General features: G+C 40.9%; 1 protein-coding gene across 5 annotated transcripts in view; it reads right to left on the reverse strand.

Moving 5' to 3' along the window:
- SWAP70 (switching B cell complex subunit SWAP70) overlaps nucleotides 1-23243 on the reverse strand; it is a 98288-nt gene that overhangs the window by 55372 nt on the left and 19673 nt on the right. For 2 of the 5 annotated variants that reach the window (XR_008703022.1, XR_008703023.1), the window contains exon 1: nucleotides 22098-22288. The exons of 1 other annotated variant lie outside the window; for it this stretch is intronic. Coding sequence is in view for 1 of the 4 variants with exons in the window: in XM_055548665.1 (XP_055404640.1) it covers nucleotides 22098-22196 (99 nt within the window). In the remaining 3 variants the exon portion in view is untranslated. Of the gene's footprint in view, nucleotides 1-22097; nucleotides 22300-23243 lie in introns of those variants that run through there. 2 more of the 5 variants (XR_008703024.1, XM_055548665.1) reach the window with 2 other exon arrangements.

Consider the following 23243-nt stretch of genomic DNA (forward strand, 5'->3'; position numbering starts at 1 on the left):
ATATAAAAAAATCAATAGCAAAAATATCTCAGGAGTCACCAAAATGGCTGAAAATATTTTGCAGAGAATTTGCGTTCTGGTCTTGCCATAATCTAACTGCACACTTTAACATTCAGGTAGTTGAGTTAGCAGTTTGGGCTATTTGAGTACTAATTGTGTTTCATATTAAGGGAAAATTTAAAAATAAAACTTAAATTCCTTTCATTTCATTTGTGCATTCTAAACAGGTCAAATTCTACAGCTAAAGCGGTACTTCCTCTAACACAGAATCTTATTAGATGTTAAATCCCAGGTTAAAATCTTCCCTGTTTTTCTCAGCCCTACCCATTCAATTGCTTAAGGAGCCACATTCACCTCTATGAATACTTCCAATTCCATTAAGCAAGTCCCTTTTTTCTGCATACATATATTTCGGTTAGGATTTTTTACAATTTAAAAAATTAACCTATAAAAATAATATTTGCATATCTTCTGTCTACATTTGTTTTGTTTCTCAAAGCTTCATTTATGTGGAGATCCTTTTCTACATGCTCTGCTGGTTTTAAGGAAGTAAGTAAAGTGAAGGAAGTACACACATGGTTATAAATGAAGTAATGAAGACTTTTATCAGCCCTACAAAGCAGGCTGTGTTTCTCAAGGAAACTCTCTATCTGCCAGTAGTACAGCACAGGAAAAGGGCACGGTGGAGCTTTTACTGAATCTTGCACCACAGTCAAAAAATCCTAAATAGACATTTCCTTTCTTTATTTACCTTGTAACACCTATAGAGTTTTTGTGAGGATCTACTTCAAGAATATAAAGTGCTTAAAAACTGAAACACACTGTAGAAATACAGAAAAATAAAGAACACAGTCCTCTTATAAGGCCCAATAGTCTTTCAGATTTTAAAATTATTTGGGACTTTACCCAAGTAAAAACTCCCAATCACAGGTTAACCTATGGTATATCCATAAAACATTAAGAACAATGAGGAACTTACCGTGTAGTGATATGAAAAGATCTCCCAGGTAACTTAAGTGAAAAGAAAAAAAAAAATGTATCTAAGACTACATACAGTGTGCTTCTGTGTAAAAGAAAAAGGAAGAAAAAAATTTATAAACTCTACAAGGATATATAAGAAACAAGTAACAGTGGGGGGAAAACTAGTTTGATTGCAGACCAAGACCAAAAGATTTTTCACTGTATCTCCCTCTTTATTAAGTTCTGGAAAAAATTTTACCTATTCAAAAAACGTAACAGCTATTTTAAAAATTAAGCATATATACATACGCACACATTTTTCTTAATGGCCAGCTTAAGCTCACATTAAATCTTTTAATATTTATTTTTTAAAAATTAAAAAAAAATGATTTGGCCACACTGAGTCTTAGTTGTAGCACTCAAGATCTTCAATCTTTATTGCACCAGGCAGGATCTTTAGCTGCGGCATGCAGGACCTAGTTCCCTGACCAGGGATGGAAACTGGGCCCCCTGCATTGGGAGCGTGGAGTCAGCCACTGGACCACCAGGGAAGTCCCACACAGCTAAATCGACTTATCTTCGAACTCTACACTTTATCTTCTACATTAACTTACCCCCTAAAAATTAGGTACAAAAGAGAGACATATCCCACAGCAACATACCATGACTAATGGATGAATAAGGTATAAGGGCAATAAATGAGTTCAGAAAGAATAGTGTGTGCTACAATGACATCATATATTAAATGAAATGTAACCTAGGCCCCAAAATAAGGAGAGCTTTTGGGTAGGAAAGGGCTTCCCTGGTGGCTCAGATGGTAAAGAATCTGCCTGGAATGCAGAAGACCGGAGTTCGATCCCTGGGTGAGGAAGATCCCCTTGAGAAGGAAATGCCAACCCACTCCAGTATTCTTGCCTGGAGAATTCCATGGACAGAGGAACCTGGCGGGCTACAGTTCATGGTGTCACAAAGAATCGGACACAACTGATCGTGACTACCACTTTCACTGTCACTTTGGGTAGGAAAAGGGCAACTGGAAGGTTTTCCAGATAGAGGGATAAAATATGAGAAAAGTAACTGATGAATGCAAAATTCTCAGGGTACAAAAAAGGAGACACCATCTCTCCCACACCCATCCCTTTTTCTGCCTTTGGGTTTCACAGACCCTCCAACTAAAGTACTGGTAGAGGCCTTAGATCCTTCCCATCTTAGAGATGGTGAGTACTGGCTCCAAGAGATTAAATTTGTTTTTCTTGACTAAGGTGACTTAGGAGAACTGAGACTAAGTCAGGTTTTGTAAACCCTGGTCCAGCACTCTCCAGTAATAAGGAACATTATGTTTCCAGTTTTCTAAAATCAACATCTTTGTGTAGACGCTTTAGTTCAATCCAGTGATCTCACTGAAGATTTAGATTTAAACCCTAGACTCCGGCCATGGATAATTAAACAGCACTTTTAAAAAATACAGGGATAACTGAATTCAAGGATAATTTTCTTAACCACCTATTTTAGTTAAGCAAACTGTGCGAGAGGCATCAGATTATATTAAAGGACCCTGGAGGAGGAGACGTGAGTACCCACTGTACTCATGTGTCTGTTCCTGGTCAGTGGTTTACCATTTACCCTTTTAAAATATTAGAATATTTTGCTGCTTACTTGCTTAGTCTCAGTACCCTCACTGCAAAATGAAGAGTTGGTGACTTGTTTCTAAAACTAATGTTTTCAAAAATCCAATCCTTAACTGTCAACCAAAACTCATTTCATGAATTCAACAGAAAGAACTATAGTTTAGATCAGAAATTCAGCTTTTTTCATTGTTAGTAAGGTCTAGAACAGGGAAGTCCTCTTTAAACAAAGTAACAACAGTATCTCAAAAGTTTTTAAGTAAAAGGTATTAAAAAAAAAAAAAAAAGAGGATTCCTGAAGGCCAGAATATAAACTAGTAACAAGAGGTAAAATCTCCATAAACTTACACAGCAGTTGATGCTTTTTTAGAGTAGACTCACATTATCCATTAGTTGCTTTTAGTCTCACCCCTGGAGAGTAGATAGTACTGCTTCTGTACAGATGACACTAATGCAGAGATGAGGAAATGTCTCCCAAATCACATAGTTTTTGGTGCAGTGAAACTAGGACTAGAACCCAAACCTTATACTCTGGTGCCCTTTCCATGCCCTACCACTTTCCCTTTCCCCCTGGACAGAGAGCCCCGACCATACAAAAGTGACCTGCGTGCTGTGGCCATGCATGTCTGTTATTGCTAAGGTGAAGTGATGGACCACTGCCCACCAGGTCAGTTCTCCAGCACCCAGCAAGATGGCCATAGCTATTTAGTGGAGCAAAGTTAGATCCAACGGTAAAGAACCACATCTGCCTAGAAGTCTGGGACCACTCTCTTTCTGGGAGCCCTCATCTCCCAGCACCTGCCTTTGGGGAAAACTGTTCCAAGAGTTACCATCCTCCTCTCCAGATGAGAAAACTAGAAAACAGATGAGGACCAAAGCCATCAGGAGGAAACAGGACTACATGTTCTTGATTTGTAAAAGGACTGCCCCTGATCATGCTAACCAGTGTTTGTAAGTTTCTTGAGAAAGTTGAATTTATCCCACTTCAAATGCCTTCTCCTTCAAAGGCCATTGTTTCAACGCCCACATAATTGCTAAGCAACTTTGCTCTCATTCCTTGATCTGAAGAATAAACTATTGTTACTACAATAAAAGATCCATATCCATGCCAGACCCTCATCATTCCAGTTCCTTCATAGCTGTTTGCCAGTGCCTCTGCAGGGCCTCTGCCGACAAGAAATGACTAACTGCTCGTGTGGTTGGTTCCTGTTCAGTGGTTTGCCGTTTACCCTTTTTAAGTATTTTACTCCAACTATCATGGAAAGAACTCAAGGATGATGAACGACTACACAGTGTTTTAACACACATGAGTGCCTAATGCCTAATGCTTACCCTCCTCCCTCCCAAAGATGCAGAGATTACAAAGGTTCCCTGAAAAGAACCTCCCCCCCGCCGGCCGACCCCCAGTCACATGCTGCTTCCCTTTACAGGATGTGCGTAATGGGCAAAATTCAACACTGAAAAAAAGAGGGGTGGAGATCCCAACGAGCTTATCTCAAGGGACACAATTACAGAACTAAAATTCATAATGGGTAATCTTTTTTTAAAGCGTGAAAATTCCTATCTGATTAATAAAATTTCAAGCTGATGGCGAATTACCAGAAAACGCTTCCTAACAGAATGACCAATTTCCTACCCATGCTATGCCCTGCCTTAAGAGCATTGTCTTAATAGAAATCCCGCCCCTTACCACAAGGACTCATTTTCCCTTTCCTGACAATATCTTTTCGTCCTGCTCGTCACTGCTTAAGGCCTGCTAGCTTTCTCTTAAACTATCTGTATTATACTCAGCCTCAGAAATCTCAACGTCATCTCTGACTCAAGTCCCTGAATGCAATCAATCACCATCTTAGCCACTTCTACCACATTCATCTTCAAGGGCTGCTCACCTCATGCTCCCACCTTGTCTGAAAGCCATAAAAAGCCTACAGAAAGAAAAACCAAGGCAGTGTATGCCCCCTGGCAAGCCAGTCCCACTTTACCTTTCAGCCTTATTTTTTCCCACCCTTCTGCACCAACTGTACAAAACTAGGCAGACAAGTTTACGCAGAACACCTTAGGGGCTTCCCCAGTGGCTCAGCAGTAAAGAGCCCGCCTGCAGTGCAGGAGACGCAGGAGACACTCAGGTTCACCTGCTGCATCAGGAAGATCCCTTGGAGGAGGGCATGGAAACCCACTCCAGTATTCTTACTGGGAAAATTCCAGGGACAGAGGAGCCTGCCAGGTTATAGTCCATAGGGTCACAAAAGAGTCTGACACAACTGAAGCGACTGAGTACAGCACTTCAAACAAGCCCTGTATCACTTCCCTGTCCCCCTCCAGGCCTCTGCTCCAACCACCCCTACACCTCCATTTCTACCTAACATAAATGCCATTCCTTTCTAAAGCCTCCACCACCCAAAATCAAGACGGTCTTCCCCATTCTGCATTTCCCAAGCACTCTGTATTTCTTATTTTACACTCCTGCACATAATTTACTCTCTCCCCTAAGACTAAATTTCTGAAAGGTCCATGTCTTACCCACCCTTGCATTCCCACAGTACCTAGCATGCTACTCAGAATGCAGAAGGCTTTCAATAAATGCTGAACAAATTCCTTCTAAAAATTCTCCTTTGACAGTAAAACCACAGTAAGTTTAACAGTGACAACAATCTTAGGAAATATCCTATCTCTTTATTTCATTGATAAAAAGACTGAAGCCTGAGACTTGTCTAAGCCACACACACTGTTGCAGGTCAGGAAGCAACAGTTAGAACTGGACACAGAACAACAGACTGGTTCCAAAGAGGGAAACAAATACATCAAGTCTGTATATTGTCACCCTGCTTACTTAACTTCTATGCAGAGTACATCATAAGAAACGCTGGGCTGGATGAAGCACAAGCTGGAATCAAAACTGCCAGGAGAAATATCAGATATGCAGATGATACCACCTTTATGGCAGAAAGTGAAGAAGAACTAAAGAGCCTCTTGACAAAAGTGAAAGAGGAGAGTTAATAAGTTGGCTTAAAACGCAGCATTCAGAAAACTAAGATCATGGCACCTGGTCCCATCACTTCATGGCAAATAGATGGGGAAACAGTGCAAACAGTGACAGACTTTATTTTTCGGGGCTCCAAAGTCACTGCAGATGGTGACTGCAGCTATGAAATTAAAAGATGCTGGCTCCTTGGAAGAAAAGTTATGACCAACCTAGACAGCATATTAACAAGCAGAGACATTACTTTGGCAACAAAGGTCCATCTAGTCAAAGCTATGTTTTTCTAGTAGTCATGTATGGATGTGAGAGGTGAACTATAAAGAAAGCTGAGCGCCAAAGAATTGATGCTTTTGAACTGTGGTGTTGGAAAAGACTCTTGAGAGTCCCTTGAACTGCAAGGAGATCCAACCAGTACATCCTAAAGGAAGTCAGTCCTGAACATTCATTGGAAGGACTGATGCTGAAGCTAAAACTCCAACACTTTGGCCACCTGATGTGAACAGCTGACTCCTTAGAAAGACCCTGATGCTGGGAAAGATTGAAGGCAGGAGAAGGGGATGACAGAGAATGAGATAAGTTGGATAGCATCACTGACTCAATGGGCATGAGTCTGAGTAAACTCCGGGAGTTGGTGATGGACAGGGAGGCCTGGTGTGCTGCAGTCCATGGGGTCGCAAAAAGTCAGACATGACTGAGCGACTGAACTGAACTGAACTGAACTGATGAGTAACAAATCGGAAGCAAGAACCCAACTCTCCTTCCTAACTGCCTGTCCCACAATCAAGCCCTGTGCTGGAAACGTTATCTGTTACCTAGTCGCATCATTCAAGACTTGGTCACTCTTCATAAACTCGAGGAACCCTTCACTGCCCCCTCTGTCCACTGAACTCCTATTTAGCACTTATGTGAATTCTGCTTCATACACTAGCAATACCTCAAATACCTAACTGTGGCTCAGAGAGGGAGGAAACCCTGCCTAAAACTGTTCTTCCACATCCTTCAGTGACTAGCAGAGGGCTCAATAGGAATATAACACTCACAGACACATTAAGGCAGGATAGCTAACTCAAAATCACCCGTTGCAATGCTGTCCACAGAATACACGCCATTAAACTACAGCATGGGCTTCCCAGGTGGCTCAGTGGTGAAGAATCCCCCTGCCAGTGCAGGAGACACAGGTTCAATCCCTGGGTCAGGAAGATCCCCTGGAGAAGGAAATGGCAATCCACTCCAGTATTTTTCCCTGGGAAATCCTATGGACAGAGAAGTCCGGTAGGCTACAGTCCCCAGGGTTGCAAAAGAGTCAGACTCGATTTGGCAACTAAACAACAACAACAAACTACAGCATATGCCATGGGATTACATTTTAAATAGACTATCTTTAAAAAGTTATTTTGGATAGTTCACTAACTTGGCCCTCTTCAGAAATCAGAAAGAAAATACTGGGAAATCTGACTACATAAAAGTTCTTAAATTTCCTTTTAAAAAGAGACACCATAAACAAAAAAGGCTAATATCTCCAATACTCAAATTACTCCTAGAAATTATTAAGTAAGAAATGAACACCTAATTTTAAAAACGGACAACAGACAGGAATAGAAAATTCACAAAAGCAGCTAATGACTAATAAATACAGGAAAAGCTACTTTACTTCACTAGTAATCAACATAATGCACATTAAAAAAGCAACTACTTTTTCGCCTGAAAAGCAACTCCTTGCATTTGACCAGACATAGGAGAGTAAAAATTGCCAACATCCAATACCAGAGAAGGTATAGAGCAAGTTTTCTCCACCACTACTGACATTTTAGACCAGATAACTCTTTGTTGGGGAGCAGGGAGAAGTGTCCTAGGCATTGTAGGAGGTTTCACAGCATCCCTGGCTGAAACCACCAAAACATTTCAAATATCTGTGAGCAATAAAGCAGTTAAATAAAGCATGACTCATCAACACAGTAAAATAGCTCATAGTCATTATAAAGAATGATGGTGTCTGTGTCTATGTGCATTGACATGGAAACATGACCCTAACACACTGATTAAGAAAACAGGTTACAAAAGCATATGAAATAGGATCCTATTTCATACATAAAAGAATATATATGTATATGCACATGTGTGCACGCATGTATATGCTTGTAAGCAGTAAGGGAGATGGAGAAAGGATAGGGAGGGACAAAGAAATGTTAAAAGGATAATCACTGCAAAGTTAACTGCATCTGCCTTTAGTGGCAGAAGTACAGGTGCTTTTATCTTTGTCTCTATACTTTAAGGTATTGTTTGAATATTCTATGTACTATCTTTAAAATAAGAAAAGGTGAAGCTTTTATATTTATGTAAAATTTAAATATATTTATGTAAAATTATTAATGTTAAAGGAATTTTTAAAAATCCCAGCTAGAAAGCACCAATAAAATTATATGAAGAGATCACTGTAAGACTATAAAGTTGATGAAATTAACTCACTTTAGTCATCCATAAAGAACTGTGCTTTGCCATGCCTCTTGAAGAAGCCACAATGTGGGCAACAAAGTCTCCCTACCTGAGCAGCCACCTTAGATTCCAGCCTCCGGGATCACAGCATAAACAAATGTCTTTAAGAAGATAATTCATGTACAGGAAGTAAGCCTCTATCTATTTCTCCCACTACTCTGTAAGCTCCTTAGAGAGAGGGTCTATAGTGTATCTATCCTGTAGTACTAAAACCTAATGAAATGCCGAGAAGACAGTGTCTGATGCCTATAAATGTTTGCTAAATGAGTCCCATTTAAGAATTTTCTTTCTTTTTTTTGGTTAGTTTCATTTAGTTTGCTTCTCCATCACCTTAATCTAAATGTGGGGTTTTTTTTTAATGTATTTCACTAAACTACCAGCATATTCTTTCCAGAAAGAATTTTTATTTAATTGGAATCTCTAATTCAAATAATTTTTGAAGTTTAAAAAAAAAAAAAAACTCTATATAATACCTCTATTAGTCACTAACACTCCCAGAATTAGCAGGCATTACTCATCTGACCTGAGACCTAGTAAAGCAGTCCAGTTTGGATTTTTGAGGAAAGGACTCGAGAGAAATTAACAAGTGTATGAGAGAAAACTGTACAGTAGAAGACAGAGAAACCAGGCAGTTTAATTTAGTATACTCTTCTCCAAGAGATCTGAGGCCACAGTGTACACCCAAGGTGATGACAAAGATCACAAATCTGAGGGCTTACCTCTGCTGCCCCATCCTCTGACCACTCGGGCCCCTTGTCCCCTCTAGTCACTATAATATGGCTTCTTTCTATCCCTATCAGGGTCATGAAACTGCTTTCTCAAAAAGACTCTGTGGCAGACACAGAGCTGCAGCACTCAAGAAAGGAACTGAGGCCCGGCTACAAGGAGGAGCTGAGGTTAGCAGAGCCTCCAGCTATTAGTACCTCCAGGGTCCACCTCAGCCAATGACTGAGCAAGGGAGTGACATCATTTCTCCCCAGTGTGGGTGTCCTCCAAGAGGCCATCTTTGCTCCAGAGCTCCTGGTTTTGTCAAGTCCATGTCCTAGACTGACAGCTCCTTTTCCCAATCCTGCTTCCTCTCTCTTTTTCTCCCCCATACATGTTTCTCCCCAGTAACCCTTCTGCACTTCCAGCTCTGTCTCAACATCTACTCCCCGCAGAACCCAACCTGGGACAGACATCTTCTAAACAATTCACTCTCCGAAGTTTCTGGCAGTCTGGATCATCCTCTCCACTTAAGACTTTCTTGGTCCCACAACATACTAGCTCTACCTTGCTCTACCTTTATGGGTTCACTTCCCTCACCCTTTATTCTCCCATTCTGGACATTTTTCAAAGCCCAATTTTGAGCCCCTAGTTCTTAAAGAGTGCTTTAATTCTGACAACAACAAGTCACCTTAATGACTCCCAGATCTCTTTCTAGTCTTGACCTCTCAACTGAGCTCTGGTTTATATCACTAATATTAAAGATTTCCAGGCTAAATTTGTCTCAATCCAAAAAATCCAAAGGAGAGTTCATTATCTTTCTCCCCAAAACAGGTTTCCCACCCTGATTCTGACTGTAGTACCACCATTCCCTTAACAACAAAACTATGGACTCTCCTCTTGTACTTTTTTAGACAGTTTGTCCTATTTCTGGATCCAATTCAATCCCCTCCCCCAGGGTCAATCCCTCTCCTTACAACCGATCCTGCCCCTCTGTTGGTGAAAGACTAACCAGAGAAGGTGAGGCTGGGGGAACAAAGGCTTCCTGCTCTCAGCAGCAGGTCCCATTCTCCCTTCTGAGGCCCTAACAGAGCCCACTTCTCAGGATACGACATGGTAAACACATCAAGCTGACGAAGTTCAATTAGAAGGCTAAGACTTGAAGATCTTGTCTGCTATTCCACATTTCACAAATGAGCAAGATGGAGCTCGGGAAGAAGAAACCTCCCAGGGTCACACACAAACAAAAGGAGAGACAAGTCTCCTGACTCCCTAACCAGTGCTCTCTTTCTCCTGACACTTTTTCCTCTGTCTCCAAGGGATTTACTTTCCAAATCTTTCACCGCAAATGTGCTTACTGAGAAGCCGCACACATTCCTTAGGGTCAATGACAACTGACTATTGCTGTAGAAGCATTCTCTGACCCAATGCCTCCAATCCTCACCGCAGCTAAGTAGTTCCCTTCCTCTGTGTTTCCCAGCACCGGGTACTTTCTTTATCTCATTTCATTTGCCCTGTCAGTTTGCTGATACGTTTCACTCACAAGACTTCAAGCTCCATGAGAGTAGGGAGCTTGTTGGTTTTGATTCCCAGGGCCGCCACCCCAGTCTAGCACACATCAATCTTTACAGCAGTCCCTCACTTGGTCCCCCATCTCCAGCCTCTCAGCTCATATCATCACACCCACATCATTAGAAGAATCTCAGAACTCTCTCTGTCACATATCTACCCTCCAAAGTTTAATAACTTCCCCTCTTTACAGGATCAGTTCCAAACTACTCATTCTAACATAGTCAACAAATACACATTAATCATTTATTCTGTACAAGAACAAAATCATCTAAAATGTAATCCCATCTCCCTTTAAATCCTGATTTTCCACCATGTCTCAAAACAAACACTTTACTCAAAGTATTTCCTTACCACTCACAATACTGCAAGTTTCAGCTCTTGCTCTCATGCACAGGGCCACCGCCGTAACTGCCATCTTTCTTTGACTATACTGGACAAGATCAGCCCCACTCCCTCCAGAAGCAGCTGATAGTCTCTCTCTTCCATGAAACGTTTTTTGTCTACAACTGTGTGCATTTTTTCCTCTATTTCCTTTAAACTTCTACAGCTGCTCCATCTGACAGAAACAGAATACAAACTACAAATGGAATTAAAAAGTTTTAATACTTACATTTTTAAAATGTACAAAGATGCAAAAGGTAAAAAAAAAAAAAAAGCTAACATTAAATTTACTAATATATCCAAAATATTACAACTACCATATGTAATCAATGTTTTTAAATCTTTTAAAGAGATATCTTACATTCCTGTACTAAGTCTCTGAAATCCAGTGTATATTTTATATTTACAGAACTTCTCAATTTGGACTAGCTGCTTTTTCAATGCTCCATAGCCAAATGTGGTTAATGGCTAATGTTCTGGACATCATATTCCATAGTTCTCATTTTCCACACTTGTAGAACTGGCTTATACATTAATTTGTTGTCATTTCATGTATTGTCTTCTTTACTAAACCACATGCTTCTCAATGTAAGGGGCAATGTTGTACAATTTTCACTTCCCCAGAATCCAAGCAAAAGGTATAGATAAGAACCTTCAAATTTATATGCTGCTTTGTAGATTAGTTTTCTTCAACCTCGGTGTGTGGTAAGAAATAGTTAGCTAGTAAATGTTCTGTTGTCACACATAAAGGCTGTGAGCTTCATCTATTCAAGCAAGTATGTTGTTTAAATGTCTTCTTATTTTCATTTAACAGATCCCAGGTGGCACAATGGTAAAGAATCTATCTGCCAACGCAGGAGACGCAGGAGACTCAGGCTCGATCTCTGGGTCAGGAAGATCCCTTGGAGTAGGAAATGGCAACCCACTCCAGTATTCTTGCCAGGAAAATTGCATGAACAGAGGAGCCTGGCAGGCTACAGAACAAAGGGTCGCAAAGAGTCGGGCAGGACTGAGCACACACACACTTAAAATACAATGAGCAAAGCAAATTCCCCAAATAATCCCAATGTAGAACTTCAGAATTCCAACCTAGTTTGATCTGCTAACACCCTGGTGGTCCACACACGCACGCACTCATGTGTGCTCAGTCATGTCCGACTCTTTGCAAAGCCATGGGCTGTAGCCCACCAGGTTCCTCTGTCCATGCACTTTTCCCAGCAAGAATACTGGAGTGGATTGCCATTTCCTACTCCAGGGGATATTGGAGTGGATTGCCATTTCCTACTCCAGGGGATATTCCTGACCCAAAGATGGAACCCAAATCTCCTGTGTCGTCTGCACTGGCAGGCAGATTCTTTACCACCGTGCCACTTGGGAAGCCGGTGCCCATTATCTAATAGTATCTTCTCAAACCATCCCTGAAGGGAGTCACAAGAGTTAAGTCAGCTGCCCACCAGCTCCTGCTCTCACTCCAAGGTAACAGCATCTGGCTGAGACATCAAATATCCTATGAACTAAAAGAACTGATGGAGATGTGCAGCCTGGTAAAGCAGACCGTGCTCCATCCTCCCAGACCTGCCTACCCAGTGAAATATAATACCTTCAACGTTGTCCACCTGACCGAACAGCTTTCATCCTAACTGCTGCGCTTCTGGTTGGTACGCCAGGCCCACATAATAACACTCCCCTGGTAGTTGTAAAGCTAATAATTCCTAAAGAAGCAAAAGGTAGAGAAGACAGAGAAGAACCTTGAGATGAAAAAATTAGTCTTTCCAATAGTGCAGAAATCTCTTCCTAACTGTAAGATCTCCTTACATAAAATTTGACTATATGCAGATTTACCCCCAAATACTTTTCCACAATTAAAACCCTAATCTCTGAAAACAGCAGTCCATGGGGTTGTAAAGAGTCAGATACAACTTAGCAACTAAACAACAGCAAACAGCAGTTTCAAGTAGACATTGGGGTTAAAAAAAAGAAGGAATCTAAAGGTAGAATGAGAAGAAGTAAATAAAGCAGACAGCAGAGCAGAAAAACAGATTCGTGAAATGAAGCCTTGGGGAACATAAAGGAAACTGAGCCAAAGGCTCAGGAAGGGAACTGGGACACACGCAAGAGGAACTGAGGAGAAAAGCTGGGAGTATCTGGATTTCAATGTGCTAACAGTCACTGAGGGGATTACAGTAACCCTCCTGTTGGGGAAACTGGGAGGGCAAACTGTGTAAGTGAGAAAAGGTCATTCAAAGCCTCTTCCGTCTCTAGCTTCCAGTTACTATGTACCTCTGGGACTGCAGTAAGACCCCAGAGGAAATACAAAACAGGGACCAGGAAGGTTAAGAGTCATTGAGTCATAACATTAGAAAAGCACTGACTATTAAGATGGAAGGTCACACATAAAAAAACACCTCATAGATTGCATACTATCCTCAATAAAGCAAAAGCTTACATGTATTTCAATAAAATAAAAACTTCCAATCTATCTTACTAAAAAGTTTCTAGCAAATGGAAAAAGGAAATAATCTGGAATCCATTATTACCATTTTAAGATTTTTACATGTCTCTTACAAGCTCTTTATTTGGAAAGCTGTCTTTATTGTTTCATTTTGGTGAGATACAAAAAAATATTTACAAAGACTTTCACAGACTCACTCGTGAGTCATGCTCTGGTCCTCTAAATGGGGATTTTTTTTTTATTAGATTTTTAGAACAGAAACAGCTTTAACCACAGGGGTTAACAGAAACATAACACTAAAGATTAGAAAGGGAATACTTACACAGGCCAAATTCACAAGAATTAACCAAATCTTTTACATTGTGTTTCACACAAAGAAAGCTCTTTACTGCAGCTTGCTTCCTTTATATTTTCAACAGATTGCTGGCCTGGCTCAATTACTTCTGAAACTAGCAAGATTAAAAATTTTTGAGGCTAAATGCCTACATGGGAACAAAACACATGACATTATTCACAAGATATTCAAACAAGTGCATGGCCAAAATTTAAAAACATTTAGTTGAAAATCTATCATTGAGAAATGAATAAAGATTCAAAGTATTCATGTTGCTCCTCAAATTGTTTTCATTTAGATTCTCACTAGTTGTGAGCTCTTTTACCTCAGAAGGGCACAATTTAAAACAAAACAAAATCCTGTGTTTCTAAAAACAACAGGATAAAAGTGCAGAGACAGTAAGCTTATTTCAAGATATTTCCAGCACTGACATGTAATTCACACTGCAACCATAACTGTAAAATCATAATAAAGGTTGCAAAAATATCACTAGATTTTACTATAATTAAGAAAATATTTACTAATAACAATAAAAGTAATAATTTTAAGGAACTTTTTTATTGAAGTTGATTTATAACATTCTGCTCATTTCAGGTGTACAGCCAAGTAATCCAGGTACATATACATGTGGAGGGGGGGTCTACATATATTCTTTTTCAGATTTTTTTCCCTTTTAGATTACTACAAAATATTGAGTATAGTTCCCTGTGCTGCACAGAAGGTCCTTGTTAGTTATTTGTCTTCAATATAGTAGTATATAGATGTTAATTCCAAACTCCTAATTTATCCTTTCCTCCCCCCTTCCCCTTTGGCAACCATAAATTTGTTTCCGATGTGGAAATTTATTTCCTATGGATATTATTTCATTCTTCTTTATGGCCAGGTAATATTCCATTGTGATATATATATATATATATATACTTCTTTATCCATTCATTGTAAATAGTGCTGCAGTGAAGAGATGCATGTATCTCTTTTAATTATAGCTTTCTCCAGATATATGCCCAGATGTGAGATTGTTGGGTATGGCAATTCTATTTTTAGTTTTTTAAGGAACCTCTATACTGTTCCGCAAAGTGGCTGCACCAATTTACATTCCCACCACCAGTGTAGGAGAGTTCAATTTTAAGGTACATTTAGATTTCTAGAAGGAATATTAAAAAAGTTACTAAAAATGGTTACCTTGAGGGTAGATAACTAGTGTGGGCCAGGGTATAGATGATACTTACTTTTCACTCTCCTAAATGCTCTTTTGAAAATTATGAATTTTATATCATGTATATATAGGAGGTATTCAAAAAGGCTTTTTTCGGTTTATATTTTTTAAATGATAGGCTTCATCTTTTCATCTTCTTAGAATTGCATGTATTAGAATTCCAAGAATCCCCACTAAGTAACACTGGAGATTTAGTATCTTTCTGCAAGACCATCGGAATTCTAAATCATCTGAAGATATTTTTAAAATATCAGTGGAGTGCTTCCCTGGCGGTCCAGTGGTTAAGAGTCGGCCCTGCAATGCAGGGAATACTGGTTCCAACCCTGATCTGGGAAGATCCCACACACTGCAGAGCAACTAAGCCTGTTCGCCACAAATACTGAGTCTGCACTCTATAGCCCAACAGCTGCAACTACGAAAGCCTGGGTACCCCCAGAACCCATGTTCTGCAAGAAGAAAAGCCACCGCAATGAGAAGCCTGTGCGCCGCAAGAAGAAGGTAGCCCCTGCTCGCTGCAACTAGAGAAAACCCATGCACAGCATCACAAACCCAGCACAGCCATAAATAAATAAATAAATAAAATTAAACACCAGTGGAGAAGAATTGCTGCTTCTCCTTCAAATAATATGCCCAATATCTTTTTCCCTTAGGAATTTTAGAAATTTACATAACCTAAAAGTAACAATGTCTGCTTCAGATGGCACATTAATAAAGTTTCCTAAAATACAGGATCTACACACAAATGTCCCTCCTTAAAAAACAACAACAGACAAAAGAAGGGCACAAACATCAAAACCAAGGGAAAAACTGGTGAAAAAAATTTCTAAAACATTAAGCTCAGTAATGTTTACTCAGCCACCTATATGTATGGATCTTCCTATACAGAAAAATTTCCATCAAAATCTCTCTCAGTTTTTAACCTCTCTTCAGTTATCATAGACTATACTAAAATTGCATACAATAAACTACAGTTTGTTCTAAGGAAGGACTGTTCATGAATACAAGTATAAAAGCAAGTAAAGAATGTGTTTCTGAGATTTCTTTCCCACCATTAATCTACTATCTACTTTCACAGGTGAAAAGTAGATCTCTACACAATCAGAACAAGCTTAACTTAAAACAGTAACTTAGCTTAGTATCCCTCTGTATTCCAGCCTGAAAAAGAGAGCAAACCAATGACAATTTAAAAAATGAGTTGCCTTGCAACACTGCAATTACAAATTAAGCTAACATAGCTGATGACTAGGCTGACTATGGAGGTGAAGATCTATACAGCTACAACTCAGGTGGGGAGCCAGAAATGCCACAGCTGGAGCCAAGGAGTCACCTGGAGAGGGTGCACAGATTGCCAGCAAGAAGCTAGAGGGGATAACAGGAAATGTGGGAGCAAGATGAAAAAACACTCAAGGTAACGAATGAGGCAGAGTTGGTTCCCTATTTGTGGGAGGGCGAGAAGGCAGGGAAGGGGTGGGGTGGGGCACTGGGGGTGGGGTTTAACAAGAAACATCACTGTGACTAGAGGACTACTCAACATCTGCTTCTATAGTAGCTTACAAAAGTCACAAGTAGTTTTTAAATTCTTTCTATATTTTTATCTTATTGATAACTTTAATGAAACTATGTTTGCCTCAACAAATATCTTTCTTAAGTTAATTTTTTTTGGATTTTAAGTTTCAAAATTTCTACAGATAGCAATTTTTGTTTTACTCAAAAACAGACTATTATTTAATAATAAAATTTAGGTGTCAAAAATAAGCCTTTTGACTTGAGGCTGTCAAGGGGGAGAGGGATAGATTGGGAGTTTGTGATCAGCAGACACAGACTATTATATATAGGACAGATAAACAGTAAGGTCCTACTGGCCAGAGAACTATATTCAATATCCTGTGATAAACCATAATAGAAAAGAATATGAAAAAGAAGGTGTGTGTGTATATATAAATGTATATGTATAACTGAATTATTTTGGTATACAGCAGAAATTAAAACATTCTAAATCAACTATACTTCAATAAATTTTTTAAAACTTAAATTTTTTTTTAAATTACCTTTTGAGAAAATAATAATAAATCAAACAACTGACAAAGGATTAATTTCCAAAATATACAAGCAGCTCATCCAACTCAATGCCAGAAAAACAAACAACCCAATCAAAAAGAGGGAAAAAGACTAAAACAGACATTTCTCCAAAGAAGACATACAGATGGCTAACAAACACATGAAAAGATACTCAGCATCGTTCATCATCAGAGAAATGCAAATCAAAACTACAATGAGATATCACCTCACACCAGCCAGAATGGCCATCATCAAAAAGTCTACAAACAATAAATGCTGGAGAGGGTGTGGAGAAAAGGGAATGCTCTTGCACTGTTGGTGGGAATGTAAATTGATACAGCCACTATGGAAGATGGTATGGAGATTTCTTTAAAAACTAGGAATAAAACCACCATATGACCCAGCAATCCCACTCCTAGGCATATACCCTGAGGAAACCAAAATGGAAAAAGACACATGTATCCCATTGTTCACCGCAGCACTATTTACAATAGCTAGAACATGGAAGCAACCTAGATGTCCGTTGACAGATGAATGGATAAAGAATGGTACATATACACATTGGAATATTACTCAGCCATAAAAAGAACACATTTGAGTCATTTCTGATGAGGGTGATGAACCTAGAACCTATCATGCAGAGTGAAGTAAGTCAGAAAGAAAGATAAATATCATGTTCTAATGCATATATACGGAATCTAGAAGAATGGTACTGAAGAATTTACTTGCAGGTCAGCAATGGAGAAACAGACATTGAGAATAGACTTGTGGACGTGGGGAGAGGGGAGGAGAGGGTGAGATGCATGGAAAGAGTAACATGAGAACTTACATCACCATATGTAAAATAGATAGCCAATGGGAATTTGCTGTATGGCTCAGGAAACTCAAACAAGGGCTCTGTATCAATCTAGAGGGGTGGGATGGGGAGGGAACGGGAGGGAGGTTCAAAAGGGAGGGGATATATGGGAACCTGTGGCTGATTCATGTTGAGGTTTGACAGAAAACAGCAAAATTCTATAAAGCAATTATCCTTCAATAAAAAATAAATTAAAAAAATAATCTTTTTGTACTAAACTGGGTCCCTCAAGGAAAATATTTATTAATTATAGCAGACACCCAAACATTTATCTAAAGGAGAACTATACTACAAAGTAATCTCCTTAAAAGTAAAAGATAACTTTATTCCCAAGATAATGCCAATATTCCAAACTTCTCACAACTTCAGGCTTCCCTGGTGGCTCAGTGGTTAAAGAATCCACCTGCCAATGCAGGAGACACGGGTTCGATCCCTGATTCAGGAAGATCCCACATGCCGCACAGCAACTAAGTCCAAGGGCCACAACTACTGAGCCTGGGCCCTAAAGCCCAGGAGCCACTACTACTGAAGTCCACACACGCTAGAGCCTGTGCTCCACAACCAGGGAAACACCGCTGCACACGGTAATGAAGAGAAGCCCCCGCTCGCCGCAACTAGAGGAAAGCCCGCATAGGAACGAAGACCCAGAACAGTCAAAAATAAGTTAATACAATTATTAAAAAAGAAAAAAAAGAAAGAAAGAAAAGTTGACAACTTCCCTTCAGAAAAGAAGAAATATGTAGTTTATGACCTACAGCTGGGAAAAATCAGTCATTATTTTACAATTTCCAAATATATATACATAATTAATAATAAGTTCTCAAAGATAACAGACCATGTCTTCTTTGAAAAATCCCTTCTCCCTCAGCACCAATGCTGTCCCAGAGTGGTTCTTGCATCTCACTTCTGGTCCCCAGGCTTCTTTTCTTCCCTCTACTCTAGCCATTCTCCAAGGCCATTGCTGAATTTCTCTCCTCTTTCCACGCTTCAACTACTAGATCTGTACCAACAGCCCCGCACTTATCCAAGAACATCATCTCCAGCTTAACCTCCATCCGTCAAGGACCTCAACAACTCTTTCTTCTTCTTCCTACACACACACACACACTCATATCCTACGCTCCAATCAAAATAAGTCACACAGAAGTCTCCATACATAAGTGCCTGATGAATTTCTGTGGCCTACAGTAGTTTACATGGATCCCTTAGAGCTAAAACCAGTCAATAAATATCCATTGAAAGAATGAATGAATGCTGTTGTTCTCGTTGTTTAGCTGCTAAGTCATGTCTGATTCTTTTGCGACCCCATGGACTGTAGCCCACCAGACTCCCCTGGTCCATGGGATTTCCCATGCAAGAATACTGGAGTGGATTGCCATTTCCTTCCCCTGACTCCTGCACTGGCAAGCGGATTCTTTACCACTGAGTCACCAGGCTACTTGCTGAATGAATTAATAGAATGGGCTTAATTCTCCCCCATTCCACATAATCACACCCTAGCTTTCTTCAGAGGTCACTTCAATGCTTTTTTTCATGAAGTAATTTCACCAGTAAAAACTACTGGTCTCTTCCTCTGAAATCTCATGGCCTCTTATCTTCTATCACATTCAGCATCTTCCTCTAATAGTATTTCTGTACTTCTTATCTCTGTCACCAGATCTTACATTTTTTAAGGATAGGGTAACTGTCTGAGTAATATAATCTACATATATACCTGGAAAGACAGAGAGAGAGATTTCCCTAATGGCTGCTTAAGTTTTTAGTTTGCCTACCAAAATTTAAACTCTTTAAAAGCAAAAACTGATGTTTCTTTCTCCTCCACCTGTGCTATCCATATTAGCCTTAGAATTAGGCACAATATCTAATAACACATGAAGTGTCACCACGCACGTCAAAAACTGTGAAAGTAGTTCAAAAAGATAAGTGTCAAACTTATTTTAGAATGCCCATATAGTTTTCCAAAGTGATAAATTTTAACCTCATTTTGGGTGTGTAATTTTTTTTCTATTTAATCAATTCTATATTTCCTCCAAGATATTAACCCTTAAAGAGCCTAAAAATACTAATTTTTTAATGAAATTACCATGATACCTTACACAGAGTACACACAAATGTCATTTAAGAACAAATGAATGAGCAAATTAAGGCACAAATTCTTCCTAGCCAATGGATTACTGATTCTTTTGTGACCCCATGGACTGTAGCCCACCAAACTACAGAGTCAAAATTCCAAAAATGAGAGAACTAAATAACAATTTTCTAATATTTCCAATTCCAGACACATTGGCAAGATGAACAGAACTGAATCAATCCCCAAATCTCTCAGTTAAGCTGAGAAAGAGACAAAATACAAATGCATATTTGCATTATCAACATCTTGTGGGTAAAAGTTATGAACTGGGATTTACTTCCTGCCTAGGCTTTCCGGGTGGCACCAGGGATTAAGAACCTCACCTGCCAATGCAGTAGATGTAAGAAAGGTGGTTCCATCCCTGGGTTGGGAAGATTCCCTGGAGGAGGGCATGGCAACCTACTCCAGTGTTCTTGCCTGGAGAATCCAGGAGAAAGGGGCTGTAGCCTAGAGGGCTACAGTCCATGAGGTCAAGAGTCAACATGATGGAAGTGACTTAGCATGCACACACACCAAGCCTGCAGTCAAGAATCCTCCAGACACCTTTTCCATCAGTAGCCACAAAGACCATGCTGAATGGTATACAACAAAAGTAATAGGAAACATTTCACATTTCATTAATGTCATCAACTGGAAGACAAAAAAAATGAAAACAATATTGGAAACAAACAGAAACCAAATAGTAAAATGCTAGCCCTAAATCGAACCACATCAATAATTAAATGTAACTGGTCTGTACACACATATTTAATTACAGATTATCAAAATGGATTAAAAAACCAACTACATGCCATCTAAAGAAACTCACTTTAAACATGGTGGTATAGGTAAATTAAAAGTAAAAACAGTGAAGAATAAAATAATTACCAAAAACTGGAAATAACACAAATATGCTTCAAGAGTGAATGGATTAACCATGGTATATCCATACAGTGGAATACTGCTTAGAAACAAAAAGAATTGATACAACATCCGTGAATCTCAAAGGCATATATGCTAAATAAAAGAAGCCAATGTCAAAAGGTTACATACTCTATGACTCCATTTTTATGACATTGTGGAAAAGACAAAACTACAGTAATTAACAGATTATTGATTGCCAGCAGTTAAGGAAGAGGGAGCAGCATGAAGGAAATTTTGGGGATGATGTAACTGACAGAAACCCCATTTTGGTAGTAATTATACAAATCTATGTATGTTAAAACTCAGAACCATCCACCAAAAAAGTTAATTTTACTCTGTTAATTTTAAAAATTTATTCAAATAAAGATTAAGTGGATGATCTCCATGAATTGTTCCAGACTATGATTTTGTGTATAAGCAAAAAGAGTAGGGTGAAAGGAAAACAGGCAGAATGCTGAGTCCTACTGGCATAAAAGCCACTAGTCATAAGAACCTCTTGATGATGGCACAAAATATACAAAGCAAACTCAATCTTCAGAAATTCACTCCCAGAGTAGGCTAAGAAAACAAGACATTCATATCCAAAATGTGTATATTTTAAAATGCCTATGAATGGTTCTTCTTGTCTGTTTCCATATTTTAAACTTTCAAGAAGCTGCCAATTTCTCCTGGCCAACTGCCACTTGCCCTGCTTGGGGTTACTCAATTTACAAGCAGTCCTTTATTCATACCTTACTCGCACTTAATGATGGGGTCTTTGGCAGTCACAATAAAGACCTCTGCAGGGTGCCGATAGAGCTCCTCACCCGGAAACTACGTTCCTGCGGGACACGGCACACCCTGGACTCGATCCAGACTTGAGGACGCCAGGTCGTCGTCACTAATCGGAAAGCGTCCCCCATTGCCACAGCGCCCCAAAAGCGGAGGCCGCCGAGGGCCGGGCCCTGGGGCACTTCTCCCTCTCTTCTCGGAACTGCCCGGTTGCCTGCGGTGCAGCCGGCCGTTTTGAGCACTGCCCCGGTGCGGAGCGTGCGCCTTGCAGGGCTCTGCCCAGGCACCTTGGGCAAGACCCTTCCTCTCCCAGAGTAAGAAGGAAACTTTGGGTTAGTTTCCTAGGGAGCTTCCCACCGCCCTCTCGGAGTCTGAAACTTTCCCGGCCTCCTGCGCCAACAGGGAGCCGAGCTCGCCGCTCAGGGGCCCCACCACCGCGGTCCCTTGCTCAAGGTGAGCCCTGGGGAAACTAACGCAAAACAAGAGGGAGTCCAAAAAATGTAATGCCGGTCTCTGCCCCCTCCACCCCAAGCAGGCTGCTTGGCCACATTCTGGCCTGCCACTCCCTGTGGTCACCGTCCGCCTGCCCGCTTCCACCCGGGGATAGTAGAGCGCGCGCCGGGGAGGGGCGAATAGGGGTCCGGGAGAGGGTGTGCCCACCTTGAGTTGGGATTTGGAGACCTTGCCGCTGTGGTCCAGGTCGAGCGCAGTGAACGCATGCCAGATCCCCTTGAGCAGCTCATCCTTCAAGCTCCCCATGCCTGCGGCGCTGCTCCTCCGGCTGCCGCGACTGCCCCGCCAGCCACTCGGCGTCCGAAGCCCCTCTGCCTCTGCCTCCCCCGCCTGCCGAGCGGTCACGTGACATCGCCAGGCCTGTCCCCCACCAGGCCCCGCCCACTCGGCGCCCGCGGGGGAACCGAGCTCCGCCGAGGGAGCACGGAGTCGCGTGGTGTGCCTATCCCTACGGGTGGGGACGCCCGGCCTTGTTTCCCAGCTAGGAAGACAGGCGACACCAAGCACTCCCCTAGTGCTTCCAAAACCAGCTCGGGCCACTTTTCGGTACTTGCACGCCTTCCAAACAAAAGCCCCTATCCCGAGGAAAAATATGAGGGTAGAGGAGAGCAGCCTCCTCGGCTTCAGTACGCGTTCAGCAGCGAAAAAGGGAGCCCTGGTCCTGACCCTAGAAGGGGGTCACAGTCTGAGGAGGCCAGACAAGATTCCCAAAAATTCCCGGGCAGGGGCTCAAATTCTGGCACAGTTCCTAGTGGGACAGGATATGGAGCCGGTGGGGGCGGGGGGGGGGGGGGGGCAGGGAAGGGCCTCGAGGGAAATTGGTTCATTGATTTCGCAAACCGTTTCTTGATGTCTACTGTGTAGTGGACTCGGGGGTCTCAGAGACGAGGTTTAAGGTGGGTTTAGAAGTCAGAGAGTCAGGCAACATTCTAACTCTCAGCTGTTTAGGGTCAGTTCACAACTTACAGAGGGTTTGACATGCTGTTTCCTGATATTTCTGTGCTTCTGTAATATGAGATCTGGAAGGATCCCAGCAAATCACTCCACCCATCTTACTAATCAGAATGGGTGGACGATTTAAAAGAACCTATCCATGCCCAGAAGAATGTCCTCCTCACTGTAGATGTTCATTTCATATCTGTTAACAGTGATCACTTGAGCTCTTTGGGTTTCAAATTTTCCACATATGAAATGAGCATGGTTGCTCCAAATTTTCTGGAAGGGCTCTGCTAGTGCTAACATCCTAAGGCAGTAACTACTGCTGGCTGACTCCAGTCTGATTAAGTCACCAGG

The sequence above is a fragment of the Bubalus kerabau genome, chromosome 15 (assembly GCF_029407905.1).
Source record: "Bubalus kerabau isolate K-KA32 ecotype Philippines breed swamp buffalo chromosome 15, PCC_UOA_SB_1v2, whole genome shotgun sequence".
NCBI classification, from domain to species: Eukaryota; Metazoa; Chordata; class Mammalia; order Artiodactyla; family Bovidae; genus Bubalus; species Bubalus kerabau.